General features: G+C 34.7%; 1 protein-coding gene across 1 annotated transcript in view; it reads right to left on the reverse strand.

The window, feature by feature from the left end:
* The window catches only part of LOC148949735 (uncharacterized), a 100,638-nt gene that overhangs the window by 62,542 nt on the left and 15,551 nt on the right, over window positions 1-22,545 (reverse strand). Inside the window, exons 4-6 of the mRNA XM_089093081.1 lie at window positions 18,563-19,231; window positions 12,029-12,277; window positions 7,341-7,556 (exon numbers count right to left, since the gene is read on the reverse strand). Of these exons, the coding sequence (XP_088949207.1) occupies window positions 7,341-7,556; window positions 12,029-12,277; window positions 18,563-19,231 (1,134 nt within the window). The remainder of the gene's footprint in view (window positions 1-7,340; window positions 7,557-12,028; window positions 12,278-18,562; window positions 19,232-22,545) is intronic.

Here is a 22,545-nt window from a genome sequence, read left to right on the forward strand (position 1 = left end):
AGTGCCCTTTTTAATATTCGAAAGTGATTGGAATGCAACTAGCCCCCCCCCCACGCCCATCATTCCCCAAACACATCCAATTAAAATTTTGAGACAGCCATTTTGTTCAGCGTAGTTGATTTTCAGATAGAATATATGTTTTTGAGGAGGACATTCCCCCACAACCCTCAAGGCAAGGGTTTTAAGTTATATCCTGGGGGCATAGAAGGTTTTTATAGAAGGCGGTGTTGTAGAAACTTCAAAAAATGCTCAATCGATTGGAAATTCAAAGGGCTAGTGCCCTTTTTAATAGTCGAAAGTGATTTGAGGGCAACTAACCCCCTCTCACACCCACCTTTTCCCCAAACACATTCAATGAAAATTTTGAGACAGCCATTTTATTAAACGTAGTTTTAAGTTCTGGAAATTAGGTTTTTGAGGATGACAAATTCCCCACAGCCCTCAGGACAAGGGTTGTAAGTTATGCCCTGGGGGCATATAAGGTTTTTTATAGACAACATTGTTGTATTAGCTTCAGAGGGCTCATTTGATTGGAAATTGAAAGTTCTAGTTCACTTTTTAAGCGTCATAAGATATTGGAGGGTAACCGGCTCCCCCCCCTCCTAAACCCTATTTTCCCAAATGCATCCAATAAAAATGTTAAGATGGCTATTCTGTTAAATATAGTTCAAAGATGATATAACAAAAATTCCGGCTGTTGATACACCCCACCAGGGCCCGAAGGCAGGCATTATAAGTTATGCCCTGGGCGCATATAGGGGTCTTATGAAAAGGATGCTCGTATTAACTTTAAAGAGGTATCATTTGATTGGAAATTGAAAGTTGTAGTTCACTTTTTAAGAGTCAAAGGAGATTTGAGGGCACCTAGCCCCCCCCCCCTCCACGCCCTTTTTTCCTAAAGCCCATCCGATAATAACTTTGATATATCTTTTTTTGAAATAGTTCAAAGACCATAGAACGAAAACTCAGGGGTCAACACAACCTCCGAGGGCTGGTGTTGTAAGTTATGCCCTTGGGGAATATATGGTTCTCATTGAAGAGATGCTCGTAAAAAAACTCAGATAGGGCTCATTTGATTGGAAATTGAAAGTTCTAGTTAAGTTTTTTCGAGTCAAAAGAGATTGGAGGACAACTAGCCCCCGTCCCACGCCCCTTTTTCCCAAATGTATCCAATAAAAATTTTGAGATAGGCATTAAGTTAAAAATTGCTCAAAAGTCAGATAACAAAAACTCAGGTGTCGTCACAGCCCCCCAGGGCCCGGGGGCAGGCGTTGTAATTTATGCCCTGGGCATATATTGTTCGTATGAAAGGGATGCCCGTATAAACTTCGGAGGGCTCATTTGATTGGATATTGAAATCCAGCCCTTTTTAAGAGTCAAAAGTGATCAGAGGGCAACTGGCCCCCGAAACCCTTTCCCCCAAATACATCTGATAAAAAATTTAAGGTAGTCATTTTGTTAAAAGTAATTCAAAGATCATATAACAAAAACTCCTTTACGTACGGTAATTTCGTTAAAAATAGTTCAAAGGTCGGGTAAGAAAAACTCCTGTTTCGACAGCCCTCCCCCCCCCAGGGCCACGGCAGACGTTGTAAGCATTGCTCTGGGGGCATATATGTTTCTTATGGAAGGTGTACTCGCATAAACTTCAGAGAGGGTTCATTTGAATGGAAATTAAAAGTTGTAGTTCATTTTTTCAGAGTGAAAAGATCGGAGGGCAACTAGCCCCTCCCACCCTCCATGCTTTTGGGCGTATCGGATGGATAAACCCATCCGATAAAATTTCAGGTGACCATTTTGTTAAATAGTTCAACCATCAGATATTAAAAATCCAGGGTCGACACAACCCCCCAGGGCCGAGGGACAGGTGTTGTAAGTTATACTCTGGGGATGTATATGGTTTTTATAGAAGGGATACTCGTATAAACTTCAGAGAGTGCTCATTTGATTAAAAATAGAAAGTTCTAGTTCACTTTTGAAGAGTCAAAAGAGACCGAAGCTTAATCTAGTCCCCCCCCCACGCCCTTTTTCCCCAAACCCATCCGATAAAAATTTTGAGATAGCAATTTTGTGAAAAATAGTTCAAACATCAGATAATAAAAACTCCGAGGTTACACAAACCCATTTTTTCACTTTGATATTGTTACATATTAGTTTTGATACTTTGAAAAATATTTGATTGTTTTTTAAGTTTGATTCTGAAATAAGAAATTTTAAAAACTTAAAATTTTTGCAATCAAAAACAAACAAAAATTAATTTTAAAAAAATTCCAATAAAATCGGTTTTTCAAAGAAAAGTAAAGGCAATTTTAAACTTAAGCTCAGCAGATACAAATACCTTTTGAAATTCAAACTAAAAACGACCAGAAATTACTTTTAAAGAATAAATGAAACCCAAAACAAACAGAAATTAAATAAACAATCATAGCAAAAACATACAACAAGTAATAATATAAATGAATAAACAGATCTTAAAGCGAGTAATGCTTAGATTGAATATGAAAATCAAGCTTAAGACAAACAAAATACTTTCCTATTGAAGTACAAATGAAACTTATAACGAATAGAAATTAAATGAACAATCAATGCAAACAAAAACACATTAGATATTAATGTGAATTAATAAATAAATCTTAAAACGATTGAAACTTAAGTTGGATTTACAAATCAAGCCTGAGAGGATCATAAATCCCCATAAGCAGGAGTTTGGTTATGACCTCCTTCTCTCACTGTAAAAGCCTAAAACCTACTGTGTCATTGGCGCTTTACCAGTCTTGAACACTCTTAGAAAGTATTAACAATATCAAATTGAATATTTGATGTATAACGATAATAAATGTTGAAAGATCCATCATTTCAAGATTTTATTTCGCTGTAAATGTATTTTTATTTTCAATGCTGTAAGAACTGGACAATAAATTATTTGTAATATAATCCGTTTTTAGTTAAGCGCCGATGACGCAGTAAGCTTTTGATTTTTATTTACAGTTAGGAAAGGAGGCAGTATCCAATCACTTGTTTGTAGGGAAACTATATTCGTCTTTAACAACTTTAAAAAGAGCTAATAAATTAAGCTGAATATTTGATGTATAATGATATTAATTGCTGAAAGCTCATCAGTTCAAAATGTTACTATAATTTTAATGTTTATTTTCAGAGATAAGTACAAAAGAAAATATTTGTCACAAAATTGGTTTTCAGTAAAGCGCTTTCTGATTTTTTCAGAGTTTTTTTTAATTAATAAGTGGAAAAGCCAAGGCAGGTTATCATCAGCCCCGCCAGGAAATTTCTTTGGGGTGGTAAATACTGCTGAATTTTCTAAGCAGTAGGAATCTAGTTTTCAGCAATTTTAAGTGGTGATATTTTTCTTTTTCTATTTATATGAAGTACTTCAATGTACAAACAAATGTATGTAATGGATTTATCGATAAGAAAATCCTATTGTAGAGGTTGTGATGGCTTCAGTTATGTAGAAGATCAAAAGTTTCACAGAATTTCCATGCATACAAACAATAATACTCCTTTTCATCCAACCGAAATTCTTTACTAGTAATATGAACAAGGACTTTTCACCAAAATTACTATTCCTTGCCAATTGTTTAAGTATATTCAAATTTTATCAAAAATTGAAATTGCAAAATTAAACGTAGGGCGGCACTAATTAACGTACAATTGCTGATTTACATATTTTAAAAGCAATTAACCGGGGACAAAGGGACCGGTACCTCAAATTATATCTTGGTTAGGCCTGGGTATGATTTCTAAAATAATCACAAATTAAATAAAAAAAGAGCTTTTCAACTGAAAGCAAGGAACAGATCTGGAACCTATTTGAACAGAATATTCTGTGCATGAAGGAAGCTTTCTGCTCCTTAGCTCTCAACTCTTTACTGTGAAGTTTGGCTTTTTTCCAAGTTTGTAAGAAAATATGCAATTAGAAAAACAAATTTTTCAAAAAACTAAATAACTTTTGTTTAATGAACAAAGTGTTGAGAAGGGGGCAGTCTCCTTTATATACCGAGTAGTTTTTATGTATTTTAAGTTTTAAACTTGCTCCTTACTTCAGTTGAAAAACCTTTTCTATTTGTTTAATTACACTTCATGAAACTGTAGTTTTATGAATACAATACTTATGGTAGCCCAGAAACAACTATTAATATTTCAATAATCTCAAGTTGGATTTTGATGGATAATCAAACATATCGTTGTAAAGAACTGTAAGTAAGGAGCGACCCGACTCAATAGTTACTGAAACTCTAAAAAACGAAATTTTGATACCAATAGACATATCAAAAGAATGGTCTTATTATGCTGATTCCAAATATATAAGTTTTATTAAGTTTAATGTTACCCATCAAAAGCTACGAGCCTGAGTAAATTTGTCTAATTTTCGAAAAAAGGGGGAAAGACCCTATAGAATGCATAGAATTTTAATGAAAAACACATCATCAGATTCAGCGTATCAAAGAACACTGCTGTAAAGGTTCCAAGCTCATATCTGCAAAAATGTGAAATTTTGTAATTTTTGTCAGAAGAAAGATCACGGATGCGTTTTTATTTATTTTTTTTTCAGGGGTGTTCATATCGACCCAGTGGGCCTAGAACGTCGGGAGATTTTTCATTCTAGTTCTCGTGCCTTTTTAAGTCACCAAAAAATTGGAGGGCAACTAGGCCCCTCCCACGCCAATTTTCTCCCAAAATCGTCGGATCAAAATTTTGAGATAGCTTTTTTGTGCAGCATAGTTGAAAGGCCCAATAATTATGTCTTTGGATATAAAATGACCCCATAAAGCCCCTGGGAAAGGTTTTTAAGTTATAAAATTTGCCCATTGTTTTATTTTTTATTGGGAAGTATGCATATATTTTTCGGGTGGGAAGGGAGGACAAATTTTCTGCTCGGAGAATTTTCAATGGAGAGGGAAGTTTCCAGGGGATGAAATTTTCAGGGGAAATTTTACACTTGGTGAATTTGCCAAAATTCCTATACAAAATTTCGTTGTCTTGTTTTCTCTTTACGATTCAATTTTACGCATGGAGATCTTAAGAGTTATTGTCCGGGGTAAATTTTCACCAGAATTGAATTGCCCAGACGATATTTCTATGGAGAGGGGGATCTGTCCGTGGAGGTGGAGCCAGATATCCTAGCGTTATTTAAAAAACTATCAGAAATTAAACAAAAAAACGAGTTTTTTTTCAGCTGAAAGTAAGGACCAACATTAAAACTTAAAACGAACAGAAACTATTATGTATATGAGGTTGGTTTCCCCTCCTCAACACCTTGCTCTTTACGCTAAAGTTTAAATTTTGTTCGAATTCTTCAAAAACGACTACTCGTTTTTTAAACGGTCGTTAAAGGGTCGTTTAATTAGAAAAATAAGTAACTTTTTAAAGTGCCGAAAACCTGTAGTGTGAAGAGCGAAGTGTTGAGGAGAGGGGAACCCCCCTCATAGACGTAATATTTTCTGTTCGTTTTAAGTTTTAATGTTGCTCCTTATTTTCAGTTAATTTCGACAGTTTTTGAACTTGGTTATGAAACACCAAAATATTTAACGCCTTTACACTCGGTGTTTATAAAAAGTAACGCATTATCAAAGTAGTTTCTTCTAAGTAAAACATTAAAACTAATATTAAGAAAATCAGATAAAAATTTAAGTCAATATTTTTAACTTCGATTATGATAGCAAAAACCAATGTATTTGACACATTTACGAATTGTAACAGTAAAAAATTAAATATTTCACAAACTAACAGCGAGGTAGACGCAATTACCTCTGGAAAACAAATATAATAAAACACAAAAACGTATCCGTTAAGGGGGAAAACACAGAAATTTTCAGCATTCCATTGAGGGGAAACATTTCTGACAATAGTGGCTTCCTATATCAGCTCATGGGTAGGCTACTCTTGCAATGCAAGCAAAACTTGACGGCATATTTCTCCCGAAATTGCCCTTACTAAGTTGTTTTCCTTGTGTTTTCTATATTTATACAAACTTTCTTGTGTACTAATAACTGCACTAATTACTAATAAACAAAATAAATATTTAGGGTCACCACAAAAAGCTGATTCTTTGATTTAATGTTATCAATAGTTAGGCTCTTATAGTTTCGTTATTGATAAGGATCGTTATTTACTTACCATTCATTTCAATGAAGGATTTGAACTTTTGTTGCTCCAACCAAATCATATACAAAAAAGTTTGTGGAAAACTCAAAAGGGGTCACTCAGTCACAAATTAGAACTTTTATTTTCCTTGTTGGTCGGGGGCAACTGCCCCCCCCCCTCCAGCTGAAACTTAGTTTCTGCAAAAACCTTCTCAAAATTATGATAAGCCTGCATAATTCAAGTATCCAGAGAAACAGGTCAGTTTTCTTTAGGATATCTTTGCCTTTTTCGTAATATATGACTCCTTTTTAATTTCAACTGTCATTATTACTTGATTTGGGAAAATTGGCTCCAATCCCCCCCCCCCTCCCACGGCTTTTGACAAAATTATGTCACTGGTTGTGTGTGTTGTCAGTCAGGTATCAAAAGGTTGTATCTCCATAATTTTAGATTTTCAGGAGAACAACAAAGCTTCACGACTTTTTTATTTCCCATTTGATAATTGTCCGGGGTAAATTTTTACTAAAACTGAATCGTCCAGAGGATATTTTTATAGGGAGGGATTATTTTGCAGTAGGCATCAAGAGATGGCTAATTGTAGAAAAAAGCCAAGACAGATAGATAGTCCGAGTAATTGAGAGGCAAAATGTTTAAATAACATGGGTAAATGGTGGGAGTAAGTATGACTCTCTTATTGGACAAGTACTTGTGTGTTAGTATTTGGAAAGGCACGCCTGCCTAGAGTTCTCAGGCAGGTTGACCAAGAATTTAAAATTGACATAGGAACATTAGACAGCCTGGAATGAGAGGCAAACGAGGCACGCCCGCCTATGGTCTTAGGAAGGTTGACCATACTTGACCACAGTCATTACTACAGCTTCCAATATTCTAATCTTAGTTCGCAAAATTATGTTACTATTCTTCCAAAGAATTTTCAGCTGTGAAAACTACCCTGGGCCTAGGCTATTCTACTTTTAACATCTTCATTTGCAAAAGATGCAGATATTCCCAGAAACCATCCAAAATTTACCTTTTAAAAATGTGATGTACAGACATATAGTGGAACAAATCAATAAAAGAAGCTTCTTTCTAACCCAGTTTAAGTTTGAACTACCCAACTCTTTCTTCTTCTTTTTTAACCGATACCCTTTTTTGTAACTATCACCATCTGAAACCACACAGCCTAACAGTATATTTGTATAAAATATTCAGCTAAAAACAGACTGATTACTAACTTGTTTAGGAGACAGAGGTAGAGGACGCGGTGGCGGCACAACTTCCCCTCTTGGAGGCAAAACTGGTACTAAGCTACTTGCGCAAAAAGCTGCAGGCGGCTCAAGTTTAATGTCGTCAACTGTAGATGAAGTAAGACTGTCATCCATTTGCCGGGCATCAGGGATTTCATAGCCATCATCCACACATCTTTCAGCTAAATTTAGCTCTCTTTGTAGCTGAAATAAAACATTTTGCTTTTAAGATCAAAATGAAAATCAGTAACCATAGATAAACATAGTTTTTAGTCTTAATGGTATATAAAAATAAAAACTGAGGGGAAGGGGGGGGGGGTAAAAACAGGAAAACAATATATTTCTACGCCAATTTTTAACTTTCTGTTTTTCACATGTGTAAAGGTTGTATAACTAATGCCAATATTTTGTATTAAAAATTAGACAGGCACACAGATCAAGTATGGCATTGACATCAAATTAAACTCCATATATTTTCTCACATTTTTCGTAAAAATCTCCTGTTTTTCGAATTGTCCCCATCTCCTCCACTCATTCGACGTGTAGTTGCCATTATCTAACTTGTCATTAGTACTTCCATTTATTGACGCACAAGGTAAAGAAAAGAGAAAGTAGAAATTACAATATTTTAATAAAGAAAAAAAAATAGAGTTACGGATAGCACTTTTTACTGCTATTTACTACTCATATTTAATTTCTCTTAATAATGACCATTCTTTTTTTTATCGACATTTTTCCATTATATGAGTCTTTTTCAAATGAAAATTCAAACGTTCCCTGTTATATTCATCTTCCTACTTTTAAGATAAGGCACAGGTTTATCTTAAAATTACATCTACATCTACATTGATAACGCATTGGAAGACAATTTACATTTTTCTTTTTCTTGCTTTTAACCCTTTTCTTTTTTCCTTCAAAATCTTCCTAAGCCGCTACTCTAAAAACATCATTTTCTTAAGGGTCACGTCTAACGGATAAAAGATAATAGACAGTAGAAAATCCCGCTTTTGATAATTTTTCTGGGCCAAACAAAAGTAGATTGTTCCTGAATGGGGTCAGGAGGGGGTAATAGAAATGGTTTTAAGGGAAATTTGAACTTAGTATGTTCTGGAAATTTGAAATTCTTGGAGAAACTAAAGAGTGGAGTTAAGCACAAATGAGGATGGTATGGAGGAGTTTACGATGCTATGTTCGCCTCAGGTAATGAGTATGTTTACTCCGTAATGAGCGTTCACCTCTGTAATGATTTATTACTATAAGTATTATTCAGCTCCTGCCTCTGAAGAAAATAATCTTAATTATTTAAATCTTTCCCAACTCATATTTCCCTTTACCATTTTTCGTTTCTATTCTCCCCGTAAACCATCAACTATGCCTATTAATTTTACTAATTGTTCAAAATAACAGCTATTTCCTTAGTTTATTTCCATGTCAGCCGCGACCGGTAAGAGAGGAAAATGACCGGTAAGAGACAAAATAATGAACTTCCGGATTATTCACTAGATTATTTTCAGAGAGAGTTCATTGACAAAGTTCATTCAAAGTTCTTGATGTAAAATTTCTTCTTTAATCTTGCCGAAATGTAAAACAAATTTCCAATGAAAGTGGCAAAGCCTTCCGTGTCTTCTAATTGCAAGCCAAATGTTGAGTTTATAGATGTTTACTGGGTTGGTCTCATTTCCCCATAGGTATGACGTATTTTCGACATAACACCTTTTTGTGAATGACCCGAAAAGTTATTTATTTTGTTGTATATAACTATGCTAGTTTCAATTTTATTATTTTAGTATTTCTACTGAAGGCGGTCGCTGTATATGTGACCGAAATATCTGGACTTTTGTACCTGTTTTTTCACTGTCTAAATAAATAGATTTATCCCCATTTGAAAGTTTATTTGTTCGTCTTAGAACGGCAGCGTGGTCTAAGAAAACAACATCTAATTTAAAGGTGTTATATCGAAAATATTTCAAATATATAAGAAATAATTATAGATCGTTGTTTTTAGAAGGGGGAGGGATAGTTTTTCATTCAAGCAGAGTAAAATTGCTGCTTATCTTTTTCTCAAAGTAGAAATATAAACGTGAAAGATTTAATATCCAAGTTTCCAATTAGGCACTACAACTATTGCTAAATCAAAATATCAGCCATTTCCTTGGTTTATTTCCATGTCAGTCACGACCGGTAATACAGGAAAAACTCAACGCACGCATAGTCTCAAAAACAAATTATACCCCTGTCACCCTCGATACTGGTCCTATGGACCTGTATCCGATGTAAGGACCTGTAGGTCCAAAGAATTTAGTAGTATAGAGGCCAGGTAATATTAACACTTTTTTTATTAACATCTTTCAATAAATACGGATCCAGATAATTTAAAAATTGGCTTAATTCAGAAAATACCTCTTAAAAGTGAACCAATAGCTAATGAGGGTAATAAGGTTTTACAAAATAACGAGGGGACTAGTTTAGATATAAAACCAAAGAGAATTGCAGCAGCAAAAGCTAACAAAAGGATTATTTTGCAAAAATACTATTAATTTCAAACAAATTTTCTTTTATTTTAGCCATGCCTGCACGCGGAGGGTGGGGAAGGCTTCTATCTGTGAAAATTAAATCCGTTTAACCATGGATAGACTCTTCCCGTTATTAAATAGGTATTTCTTTAAGATAGACCTTCTTACATCTTTTTTTTTTTGCTTTTAGAATTTTAGGTACATGCTCTCAAAGCCTTTACATCATGGCATTTGAAGCTACAGCTCCTAGGCCGAACGACACATGCGGGTCATCCGGATTATGGGGCAAGCAAGCAAAGTGTTACCGATAGATACAAATTATTTTTGATAGCATTTCTTAGACATATGCGCTCATAAACTGTAGTGAACGTTGAATTGTAGCCAAGGACAAGCATTTTTCTTCAAGTGCAGCCCAGGACACCCCAGATTACACTCAAGTGCAGCCAGAACACTCAAGTGCAGCCAGAACAGCCAAGATTATACATTCTTTATTTGCTGATATGTTACTGTGAATGTTCGAAATCTGGTTTATGTCGATATCCACCGGTGAATGTCCGAAATTCCTCTTTCTCTGCTTGGATTCAATTACCTTTGTAAATCAGCTTTTTGTCTTGCGAAAGCTTTGATGGTAAAATTTAGATTAGGTTAAATTAGGTTACAAATATTAGAAACGGGTTAAAAACCTAATCCAACCTAACCTTTCACCATCATACCTTGCATAAAACTGAAAAAGTTGTCTGTCAATGCTGACTAAATTCAAGGAGAAAAAAAAAGGTATTTCAGACATTTACGGTAAAAGATACATAAGATACACTTGGTGTGAAGAATAAACCCCGTTAGGTCAAATATGTACATATTGTGCACAATCAAATTAACACAGTAGTAGGGCATTCACTAAGAAATACAAACTAGCCGAACGGACATAAAACAGAGATCAGTGCCGCCAATACAAAGTGAGCACAACTTGTGTTTTGACTACTTTTCTTTGAGCAAAAAAATATTTTTATATGTAAAAATGGTATTTTCAGACAAAATCAGCCGAATAATTCTTAAACTGCCAAGTAGCATTGCTACTTTGCTACCCCACTTTTTGCATGGAAGAGCACAACTTATGTTTTGACAGCTTCATTTGGAGCAAAAAATTATATTCATATGTAAAAAGTAAAAAGGGTATTTTCAGACAAAATCTGCCGACAAATTTGAAAACTACCAACTAGCATTGCTACTTTGCTACCCCACTTTTTGCAGGGCGGCAAACTGTCAATCCGGATACCGCACTCTTGGCTTTTTTTTATTGTTGCTCACCAGTCAAAGGAGGAGCCAGTAAATACATAAGTAAGTAACTAAAGTGACTAAACTAGTAAGTCAAAGTAACTGACTAGTTACTCGAATCATAAGGAGTAAGTAATTCGAATAAAACAATGAAACGAGTCATCTACTTTATAACAAAATTGGTTTTTACTTCACTTCTTCACTATGTAGAGATTCAACACATAAGGCCACTTTGCAAATATGTAAATATGCTACGCCCTGGGAGCATATAAGGACATATAGAAATGGTGATCGTCTAAACTTCGAAGGGGGCTCATTGGATTTGTAATCATAAGTTCTAGTGTCCTTTTTAAAATTCAGAGTGATCGGAGGGTGGATAACTCCCCCCCACCCACCTCGGGTTCGGTAAAGGCTAATGTAAGGCTACTTTGCATATTCCAAATTGTAGTTCCCAAGATCCCCGAAATCAAAAGGTGTCAGGAAGTTAAAGTGATATTTAAATGAAAATTTAAGTGGTAGAGTTCACATAAATCTCTAAGATTCGATTTTTAATTAAATTTTTCAAAGCTATAAGATGAGTTAAATACTTCTTTTTTTAACGTCAAACCTTTGATATATGATTGATACTTTCGATATAACTAAAAAAAAAAAATAGGAAAAAGGAAAATTATAATCTATAGAAACAGAACGCCGAATTTAAGCAAGACTTTTTGAAGACACAAAACAAATTTTAACTTTGAATCTAAAATAACTTCAATTTTTGGTGGTAATATCATATTCGTATCTTTTTTAGGGTATTAACAGTTTGTACGCTCAATCAAAATTAAAAGAGCTCTTTTGATAACCGTTCAATCCTATGTCAAGTTGGAAAGAAATTGTACATTGACTTACTCTATCTTCTTCATCTTCTTCTGAAAGAGTAACATACACAGATTCATCATTTTGATTCTCTTCTTTAATATTATTTTTCAAAGACGGCTCAACAAGGGACGGTCCAGATTCCGTATTCACTATCACAGGCATGTAAAAGGTCCCACTAGCACTTGAACTAACAACTGACTGGGTTGAGCTACTATCGACCAGATTCTTTACTTGAATGGACGGAACAGGTTCAGGGATTTCATAATCCCCGTCAATAACCTGAAATTGAAAATGTCCAGAATAAATCAAGATATAATATTGATTGATTGAGACTTTTATTTTCATCAATCACAGACAGCGCAATAGCGCTGTTTAGGTAAAGAGCGATGTGGGCGTAATGTATTATTTATCTATTTTCATTATGTGATTTTTCGCCAAGATACTTCGAATAAAAGGAGTTGTCGCAAAAACTTTGGAAGGAGCTCATTTTATGGAAAATTGAAAGTTCTAGTGCCCATTTTAAGAGTAAAAAGTAATAGGATGGCAACCAGTCCCTCTCCCACACCCATCGATTCTCCAAACACATTCGGTCAGAATTTTGAAATAACCATTTTGTTCAGCATAGTTAAAAGGTACAGTAAGTATGTCTCTGCGGACGTCAACCCCCCCCCCCCCACACACACAGCCCTTAGGGCAAGGACAGAAATTTATGCAATTCGCCCATTGGTTACACATAGTATTTGTCACTATTGACGAGATTCTTAACTTGAACGGACTGAAGAGGCTAAGAAATTTTATAGTCCCCATCGAAAACCTGAAATTAAAAATGTTAAGAATAAATAAAAAAAATAAGATTGATTTATTGATTTCTTTATATTTACCAATTCATAGATAAAAATCAATTACATAAAGATGGCCATTACTAGAAGGTCAAAGGACTTGCGTGTAATGGCTTATTTAAATAATAAAGGACATGAAAAAATAGACACAACAAATAAGATGGAGATGAAAAAGAAATCTAAACCATGATATTCACAAGGAACCCACTCTCACACTGCATCTTGACTAAGTTGAAAATTTTCGACCTGTTATCAAACAGTTCATGGTAACGAACTGTAAGTAAGGAGCGACGCGGCTCACTAGTAACGGAAACTCTGAAAAAACGGAATTTTGATATCAATAGATACATCAGAAGAATAAAATTTGTATGCCGATTCAAATATATAAGTTTCATCAAGTTTAGTTATACCCATTAAAAGTTATGTACCTGAGAATATTTGACTTATTTTCGAAACAAGGGGGAAACACCCCCTAAAAGTCATGGAACTTTAATGAAAATTACTAGAACGCATTCAACGTTTCAGAGAACTTTACTGTAAAAATTTCAAGCTCCTATCTGCAAAAATGTGGAATTTTGTATTTTTTGTCAAAAGAAAGATCACGGATGCGTGTTTATTTGTTTGTTTGTTTGTTTTTTTTATTTCCCCAGGGGTGATTGTATCGATCCAGTAGTCCTAGAATATCGTAAGAGGGCTCATTTGAACGGAAATTAAAAGTTCTAGTGCCCTTTTTAAGTGACCAAAAAATTGGAGGGCAACTTGCCCCCTCCCAAGCTCATTTTTTCCCGAAGTCACTCAATTAAAATTTTGAGATAGCCATCTTGTTAAGCATAGTCCAAAATCTAATAAATATGTCTTTTAGGATGACTTAATCCCCCACAGTTCTCAGGGGAAGGGCTGCAAGTTATGAACTTTGCCCATTGTTTACATATAGTATTGGTTACTGGGAAGTATACAGGTGTTTTCAGGAGGAATTTTTTCTAGTGGGGGGTCGGGGTCGATGTAAGAGTTACGGGGGAGGATCTTTCCATGGAGGAAGGAAGATTTCCATGAAGGGGGCGCCAGATTTCCCAGCATTATTAAAAAATGATCAGAAATTAAATTTAAAAAAAACATTTTTTTTCAACTGAAAATAAAGAGCAACATTAAAAAACGAACAGAAATTATTACATATATGAGAGGGTTAGCACTTTTAGTTCCCTTCAAAAGCTCTATCTATTCTTTAAGCGAGAATATTGGCGCTGACTAGCATGCGTGAAATTAAAAAAAAAACACTAAAAAACGAGAAAAACCTTTAATCATATACAGATTTCGAATCTTTTCACCTGTATATTCAACGTGGCGTCACTGACTCCAAAAATAAACTGGATTAAAAATAAAGATATTTAAGAGAAGGTGTAAAATCAAGTTAAAGCAAAAATTAATAAAAGAGAAAATCAAAAGCAAAAAGCGGTAAAATCAATAAAAAGCAGATCAACGTGTATTCTCTCATTTAGCTTTCATCCGTTTTAGCTCTCAATCACTTTAAATTTCAAAGCAGTTTTTTTTGCTATTTTTAATTCTCCGTTGATTTTATTATTCACTAATCTTCCTTTACTCTATATACTTTTTTTCTCTGCGCTGATCTCATTCAACACCTTATAACACCTTATACATGAAGCCAAAATACTGAGTCAATATATTCACAGCCAGCATACACGTTTACACATCCCATGTCTGCGGCTATACAATATGCTGTGAATATCGAAATTTAACATTTTTCTGGGAAATTAGGGGACAACGAGGGAATTGCTTCCCTCCCGTCCGTGTAAAATTTCCCCAGAAAAATTTCTCTCTCATGGGAAATTCTCCCATGGAAATTTTTTTCCTATTACTCTCCGTCACTTAAATTTTCATAGCAGTTTTTTGTTATTTTCAGGTCTCTGCTGCTTTGATTATTCATTAATGTTCATTTCTTTTTCTTTTTTTCTGCGCTGATCTTGTTTGACACCTTATTGAACATAAAGCCAAAATACTGAGTCAATGTATTGACAGCCTCCATATACGTCTATATATATAAATAGGATTCTTTGCATCCCATGACTGCGACTATACAATATGCTACGAATATCGAAATTGGAATTTTTCTTGAAAATTAGGGGACGGGGGGGATTGCTTCAGAGCAATATTTGGGGGGATGGAAGTTTCTTTCTTATCAGACAACAGACATTTAGACAATTAGGATACTTTTCCTACTATCACTACTGCTAAATATTGGCTACGTCACCAAGCCGCCTGAGGCCAACAAAGCTGCGAACGCTCCTCCTCCATCCCACCTACTCAAAGCTCCATGACCTCTTCTAACCTCATTCAGGGTCCTGCTTTTTGTTTGGCCTCAGATATATGGCCAAAAAGCACAATCTTTGGCTATCTGTCATTCTTCATTTGTAAAACATTGCCAAGCTATCTTAATTTTTCTTGCATTATAGCCCTAAAAAGTGACATAACTCCGCATTTTTCGTGGAGCTTATTGTTTGACATACGGTCAGTCAAAGGGGACCTAAGACTATCCTTGGACAATTCTTGTGGAAGACATTTAACAAATCTTCCTTTGGCTTTCGAAGTGCACACTGTCGTTACCGTAACCTCCAATATTTTAATCTTGGCTTGCAGACTTTTCTTCCTATTCTTCCAGAAAATTTCCAACTCGGGAAAAACACTCTGGGTCTTGGCTGTTCTACTTTTAAATCTTCAAAGTGTCCACCATCTATACTAATAACATTACCCAGGTAAGTGAAACTAGGTACGAAAACAATACTAAATAAATAGTTATATAGTAAGATATAATACTGGAACGTAAGGGTTTTTTTTTGGGGGGGGGGTCAAAAAGAAACTAATTTCCCTTAAAAAATGTAAAAGTATTTATCAAAGCACTATTCAGCTGAAAAAAGATAACAATCTTTCAGGCAATTTTTAGATTTCTGGAAAAAAAATCATGTTTTACCCCTCGGAATAAATCAAGCTAATTTTTGGTTTCTTAAACTAAAATAAAGAGCATTCCAGCAGAAGGGTTTTTAAAGATCGAAAAATGTAAAACACAGAAGGGGCTAGCTAGGTCTGGTACAACAGCGAGTGAGGCAAACTTCCATCCAGAGTTTCTCAAATAGGTTTTGATCTTAGTGAAGGTCTTATCCTTATAGATAGATAGATAGATAGATAGATATTTATTGCAACAAAGGCCTTTTCGGGCCTTGGCAAAATAACAAAAAAAAAAAAAAAACACATTAAATTGCTCACAATTCATCAAAAAAGTTTCTCTATGTGCCATACCCACACTTACAAATTTACCCAACCTTCTAAAATCATCAAAATTTCTACTTTTTAAAAATTTTTCAAACCAATCCACCCCTCCAAAATCTGTTGAAAACACTTCCCTCCTCAAATTTCTTAACTCTTGGCATGTACCCATAAAATGGATAAGATCTTCCTCCTCCCCTATATGGGTCTTATTCTTATAGGGAATACCAAATAAGTATACTAAACATATTATACGACAATAATACAGCTGTGGTTAAGGTGGGAAGTGAGATTAGTAGTTTGTTCGGTGTGGAATCAGGTGTTCAGCAGAGTTGTGTCCTATGTTGGGATGAAATATTTTGATGGACTTGTCCCTAGAGAATGACAAAGGCTACATGAGAACATGCTATAAAGTGGAAAGGTTAAACTCTTCTATACTTACACTAAACAGATAAAATGAATCTCTTAGACAAAACTGTTAGCGAAATGAACAAATTTTTGAAGATTCTGAGAGTTAAGGGCGCAAAAATTGCTTCAAAATTAAAGTTGAGAAGACTAAGTCACTTAGACTAGGAATAAATGAAGGTGAAGAAATGGTGTTAGATAACAAGAAAATCGATCAAGTGGATTAGTAAAGCTGGTGAATACAGGAGGACCTAAAATATAGACTAGACAAAGTACATGCTGATTTTTCAGTTAAAACAAGTTTCATAGAATAGGAAGATAAGTCTGTAAACTAAGATTAATAAATTGGAAGCCACAATAATGACAGTGGTCAAGCATCACTCCGAGACGTGGGTGCTTCACAAGGTTGAGGAATGTATATCAAATGTTTATATAGGAATTACCTAAAGATATTTTGAGGAGCCATGCTCGCTTGACTAACCGTAAATCAAACATCAATTTAGAACTTGAAGTAAATTCAATTTACACAGCTCCAAGGCAAAACCTAGATAAATGGATGACTAACGGCATACCAGGCCCAAAGTTTTTACCGGCCGAGCACCATGAGCTTCTCATTAAAAAAAACAAGTCTCAAATGGAGCGCACTAATAGTTTTTTACTAGTTTTCAGTTACAACAGTTACTAGTTATTCAGTTCAGCAATTCATACCTAGTCCAATTTCTAACTTTCAGTCACAGTGCCCATGTCAATCTTTGGGAAAAACATTACTTATATACAGATTACAGTTGTACAAAATCTGCCAATTTTTAGCGCAGTTTTTCAGTATCTAAGAATTGTCAAGAGCAGGCTAAAATGAAAAACCCAAAGTTTGAATTTTATAACTGATACTACAAGGATTTTAATAGCTTCAAACTATATAGCCTAATGAAACATAAGCTGCGTTGACGTTCCAATCAAAAAATATAAGCATTTTGTCCCAACTTCTGAATTACACAATCAAATCGTTTCATAAATTCGGGAATTCACTCGAACCGAATCCTTTGACGAACTTAAGGTTTCGGTTCCCCATTCCGATTTATCCATCCATCATTTTATTTTATATCAAGTTAAAAGATTTTAACAGCTGGGAGCTAAATAGCTTAGACTTTAGCTACACTGAGAATTCCCCAAAAGGCTTCTGATCTAATGCCAAATTTTCAACCAGCGAGAGATTGAGGAGAGGGTAGATAACCCCAGAGATAACCAAGTAGGTAGATAAAAAGAGATTGAGGAGAGGGTTGAATAATTTCTGTTCGTTTTAAGTTTCAACGTTTCTCCTTCTGTCATTGGAAAAAACCTGTTTTGTTTTTTTAATTTAGTTCCAAAAACACGAGATTTTTTGTTTTTTAATGTTTTACTAGAAGATGAGGACATACAGTAATAATATATAATCCAAATTTTTCACAGTCACATTGTACAGGTATTTGGGGATTAATTTTATTTAAATTGTTGGGTCCCATAAAGGGCATGAGGATATGTATTCAGGTGCGCGACAGCTGCTTACCAAGGACAGCTTTGTGTGATAGGAGTTTCCCAGAAGAACCGCAAATTTAATGAATTTTGCACATTTGAAATCAGCCCAAAAACCAATTTTTGTATGCATCAATTTTTATCAAAATTCCGTTTTTTAAAGTTTCTGTTACTATTGACCCGAGTCGGTCGCTCCTTACTTCCAGTTTTTTACCAAAAAAAAACTGTTCGATATCAAGATATTACCGGTAAAGGTCAAGAACAGTGGATCTTCAGAAGAAACATGCTAGAAGAAAAAGGGAGACATTTTTAGATTGCTAATTATATGCCCATTGTTATAGTTTTGTTCTATAATTTTGCTACACTGAGAATTCCCAAAAGGTTTCCAATCTAATGCCAAATTTTCAACAAAATTAGCCGGCATTGATTGGTTAAAAATATTGAGCTGAAGTGAACTTATGTCAATACTAATCATAGGAAAAAAGAAGTCAAAACAGAAAAAAAAAACACTTAGCTATATAATAGCATTCATTACCTGTTGCTTTTTAACACTGAAATTGGCAGTACGATGGCAGACCATAAAAGACGATTCAGACAACACTGGTGCAGGAACTATCTTCACATCCTGTTTCTCACCAGGTTTATTTTCCACGGCTTCACTCCATCCTCTTTCTTCAGCAAGGACTAGAGTCTGAACTAAGGTTTTTGAAATGTCATTGTCAAAATGATGAAAAGATTTCTTGGAATTTTTGAAATTTAACTTAACGTTATTTCTAGGAGATTCTAAGCTCATACGTCGCTCTTTTCCTTGTGAAGCTTTTGGTGCAACAAGTACCGTATCAGCACTAGATTTCCGCTCTGGAAGTTTTGTCTTCACTATAGCTTTCTTGATTTGCAAAGGTTTCACATCATTGCGGATTATTTCAGTTTTTCTTCTTAAAGGCAGGTTATCTGCATTTTTGCCAAATAAATTATTCTTTTCTTCTGTCTTTTTAGTTGCAAGATAGTTAAGAGGTAAATTCTTTTCTTCTGCAAATGTTGTCAATACGTTATTATTTGCTTCCTTTTTGAATCTACTTCCGTCTTTTTGAAGCTTGGCAATTGCTTTTTGTTGATTCAGGTCACTTAAAAGGCGAGATAACTTTCGAATGTGTATCACTTTTAGATCCTGACTCCATAATAGAAGTTTGTCTTCGGTGAGATTCTAAAAAAAAAGACTAAAATTTAAAATTTCAGATCTGAGTCATTAAGTCCAAATTAAGATCACTAGATTTCTTCATTTTTTCAGCCCAGGATTTCTACTTAAATGTCAAAATTTCCTTATTATTAAATATAAATAATTACTAGAAGATAACCAATAGGCTCTTTTCAACGAAAGCAACAAACCTTACAAATAACTTTATCTTATTTATTAAACACTAAATTACAGGTAATTTTGAACTAAATGGAAATTAAGATTCTTTTTAAGTTATAGAATAGAATCAAATTTATCAATAAGATCCTCGTGAGCATCCCAGCACCGGGCTATCAACACAAACGGATCGAATTTAGATCTCTCAGTATGATACTTGTCAATGTAGATACTCTTTTTTGCTGAGTGTTATAATTATGTAAATCTTGTAATAGGGAGAAAAAATTTTGTCAAGGTAATATAGCGATAATTTCTTAATGTTATATTAAAATTTGAAAAGAATTACTCCAAAAGTAGATTGTTGAGAAACTGTAAGTATATATAAATAAGTATGCAAAGATACTGCAGAAGACTTATTTGGAAATGCAATAGGTAGTGGAATAAAAAGTTTCAGGACTCTGACTGTGTCAAGGAACACATTTAGAGCCAGGGATGAGAAAATCTATTTTTAAATCTTGTCAGGCTATTTACAAATTCAGCATCCGGGAGACCGATAGAGCTTGTTTCCCTGCTATAACTACAAACAATTTAGCGCTTACAAATTTTAAGTATCTGTTTGTGCATAATTACTGCATTGCGGGAGCAATACTATATTGTTCAGCGTCTTTTTTTTTTTTTTTTGCAATAAACTTCAATTTATAGAGATAAAATAGCGAAAGTCTAACCTCAGCGGCTTTTTGGGAAAGTGCTAACGTCGGGCTGCATTGATGAAAATGACATTATATTTTGAACGGGTGTGTATAATTCTTACCAGGGACCGTAAAGGACAGATTGCACATGCATATCTGAAGTTGTTCCTCAGAGCTTTCGTTTCTTCGAGACATGCTTCAATTTTCACGCGGAAAGCTCAATTCTGGCTGATAAGCAGGCAGATACCAGCTTCAAATTGAAGGTAAGTTAAAATTAGAAGGTGCTTAAAAGGTGTGACGGTTCCCTGGCCCAATTTCCAGAATGTCTTCTAAGTATAATAAATAGAACACCTTAGGGATTCAACAAAGGAACATTTTCTCACCGGTCGCACAGTGTTGCCATTTATTATTCCAAACCATCTTGCCATCTACTGCTCCAAACCTCTGTTTGTGATTTCCGTGGAGTTTACTGTTTAATTCACCGCGTTTGGGACTGAGGCAAAGGAATGATGTTCCATATGTCCCTTAAACTTTAAGTTTTCTCATTGGTAAAGAAGCTGTAACTATGCCTTTACTCCTTTATAGCAGTGATATCCGAAATTTGGCCTTTGGGAAAGATATCCACTTTTGAACAAGAATACATTTTTTTTTTTTTTTTTTTTTTTTTTTTTTTTTTTTTTTTTTTTTATGTTTATCATTGATGAGCTTATTAACTTTTTATACAAAAAAAAAAACTTCATGACATATTCCGTCTTGAAAATTGTGAAGGGCTGACATGTTCATTGCTATGGTACACATTAAGAAAGAATCAGATACTGACTCAGATGAGAATAGGAAGGTAGCGCATTATTCAATCTGTATGATTAGAGGCACGAATCAGATTGATAACCCTCGTTCCAGTCTCCTTTGATGTAAGCCTGATGTTAGATTTTTGTACAGAAATTCATTTAAGGCCTAATTATCTTCAAAAACAAGCAAAATCCTAGCGCAGTACAGAAACGAGCCAAGTCCAAGCTGCATACATCCTCCGGCACTGCCTACTTTTTAGCAGAAAGGTAGGCAGGTAATACCTTGCTTAAATTGGAAACATACAATGATTCTCAATCTCTATGATTGGAGCCCCCTTCCACAGCCTCCTTCCCTTCACGGTCTTCGAAGAAAGGCAGCAATGTTGCACCCTGTTTAAAGCGAAATCATACAAAGGTATTCAATCTGTGTTATTGGATATAGAAAGGGGTCCTTTGTACCCCCATGATTTTCAAAATTTGTATCACTGAAATTTTGCCTAATTACCTCCTGTATGCATTAGCCTTTGTTACTTGAGCCTTTGTTACTTCAAAATAAAAGTATATTTAAGTGATTGACTTTGAAAAGACATCGGACATCCAGACTAAACAGGAGGGTTTGAGGATATTTTAACAAAATAAACTTATGCCTATCTCTATGTTATCACAAGACTTGTGACTCGAATTAGCACAAGTTATTGGTGATTCTCTTAATTGGCTTCATTTGGAATGATTTAAACCATAAGATAGCAATTTTTCTAGTTGAATTAAGCGTCCTCCTAAGCACTGTTTTTCTTTGAAAAAAAAAAACCACTGAGCTAGTACACATTTAATGTTGATAGTATCATCAACGGTTTCTGTTCTTTTTTCTTTCGGATGTCCCTTTCGAATGTTCTTTTTTTCTCCACAAAGTCCTTGTGCTAGTGATTCCCAAAAAGCCCTCCCCTTGCGAAGGAGCCTCACTGAAAATGCATAGAAAAGGGGATACAATGTAAGTAGAATCAATAAAATATTCATTAAAAAAGCCTTAGATTATTTGGAGATTGTTGTGTGTGTAGAGTGTTTGGAGATTGTTTTATTTGGCTAGTGATTCTATTTCATTAGTTTAATAATGTTCTATTGGTTACCGGCAACCATGTCCTGGATCAAATTAAAATAAAATTGAAATGAAAATTGTAGGAAAAATACAATAAATTATTAAGGAAATCGTAAATCCTGGTATTTTAGAGGACGACACTAAATTGGTAAAGGGCTGAGGAATGTCAAGAAAGAACTGGGAGCCTCTCTTATTTTGACCCTAAGCAGGTTTGCCAACAAACAACGGTAGGAAAAACCATTAAACTGACAAAACAAATCACCAGATTAGCACCAAGTTTTTTGAGAAACTGGAAAATGTAGGACAAGCATTTAGTAATGCAGTAATAGATGACGCAGTGATAATATTAAATAATACACTAATGACGCAATTTTAAGTCACCCGAAGCTGCGAAATGAGTAAACAATCCTCAAACAAGAAGCAGAAACTGAACAAGAGAATCTTTGAGCAAGGTGCAATCAGAATTAAAACTACTAGAGCTACAGAAAGCATAACATTACCAGCCGTATTTGAAAAAGATAATAGCTCTACTATCAACTGCTACCACCAGTAGGATGCAAGATTAAAAAGCAAGTAAAGCTTTAGACATTTGCTAGA

The sequence above is a fragment of the Artemia sp. Qi Xiang Cuo genome, chromosome 8, assembly GCF_049724085.1.
Source record: "Artemia sp. Qi Xiang Cuo chromosome 8, ASM4972408v1, whole genome shotgun sequence".
Taxonomy (NCBI): domain Eukaryota; kingdom Metazoa; phylum Arthropoda; class Branchiopoda; order Anostraca; family Artemiidae; genus Artemia; species Artemia sp. Qi Xiang Cuo.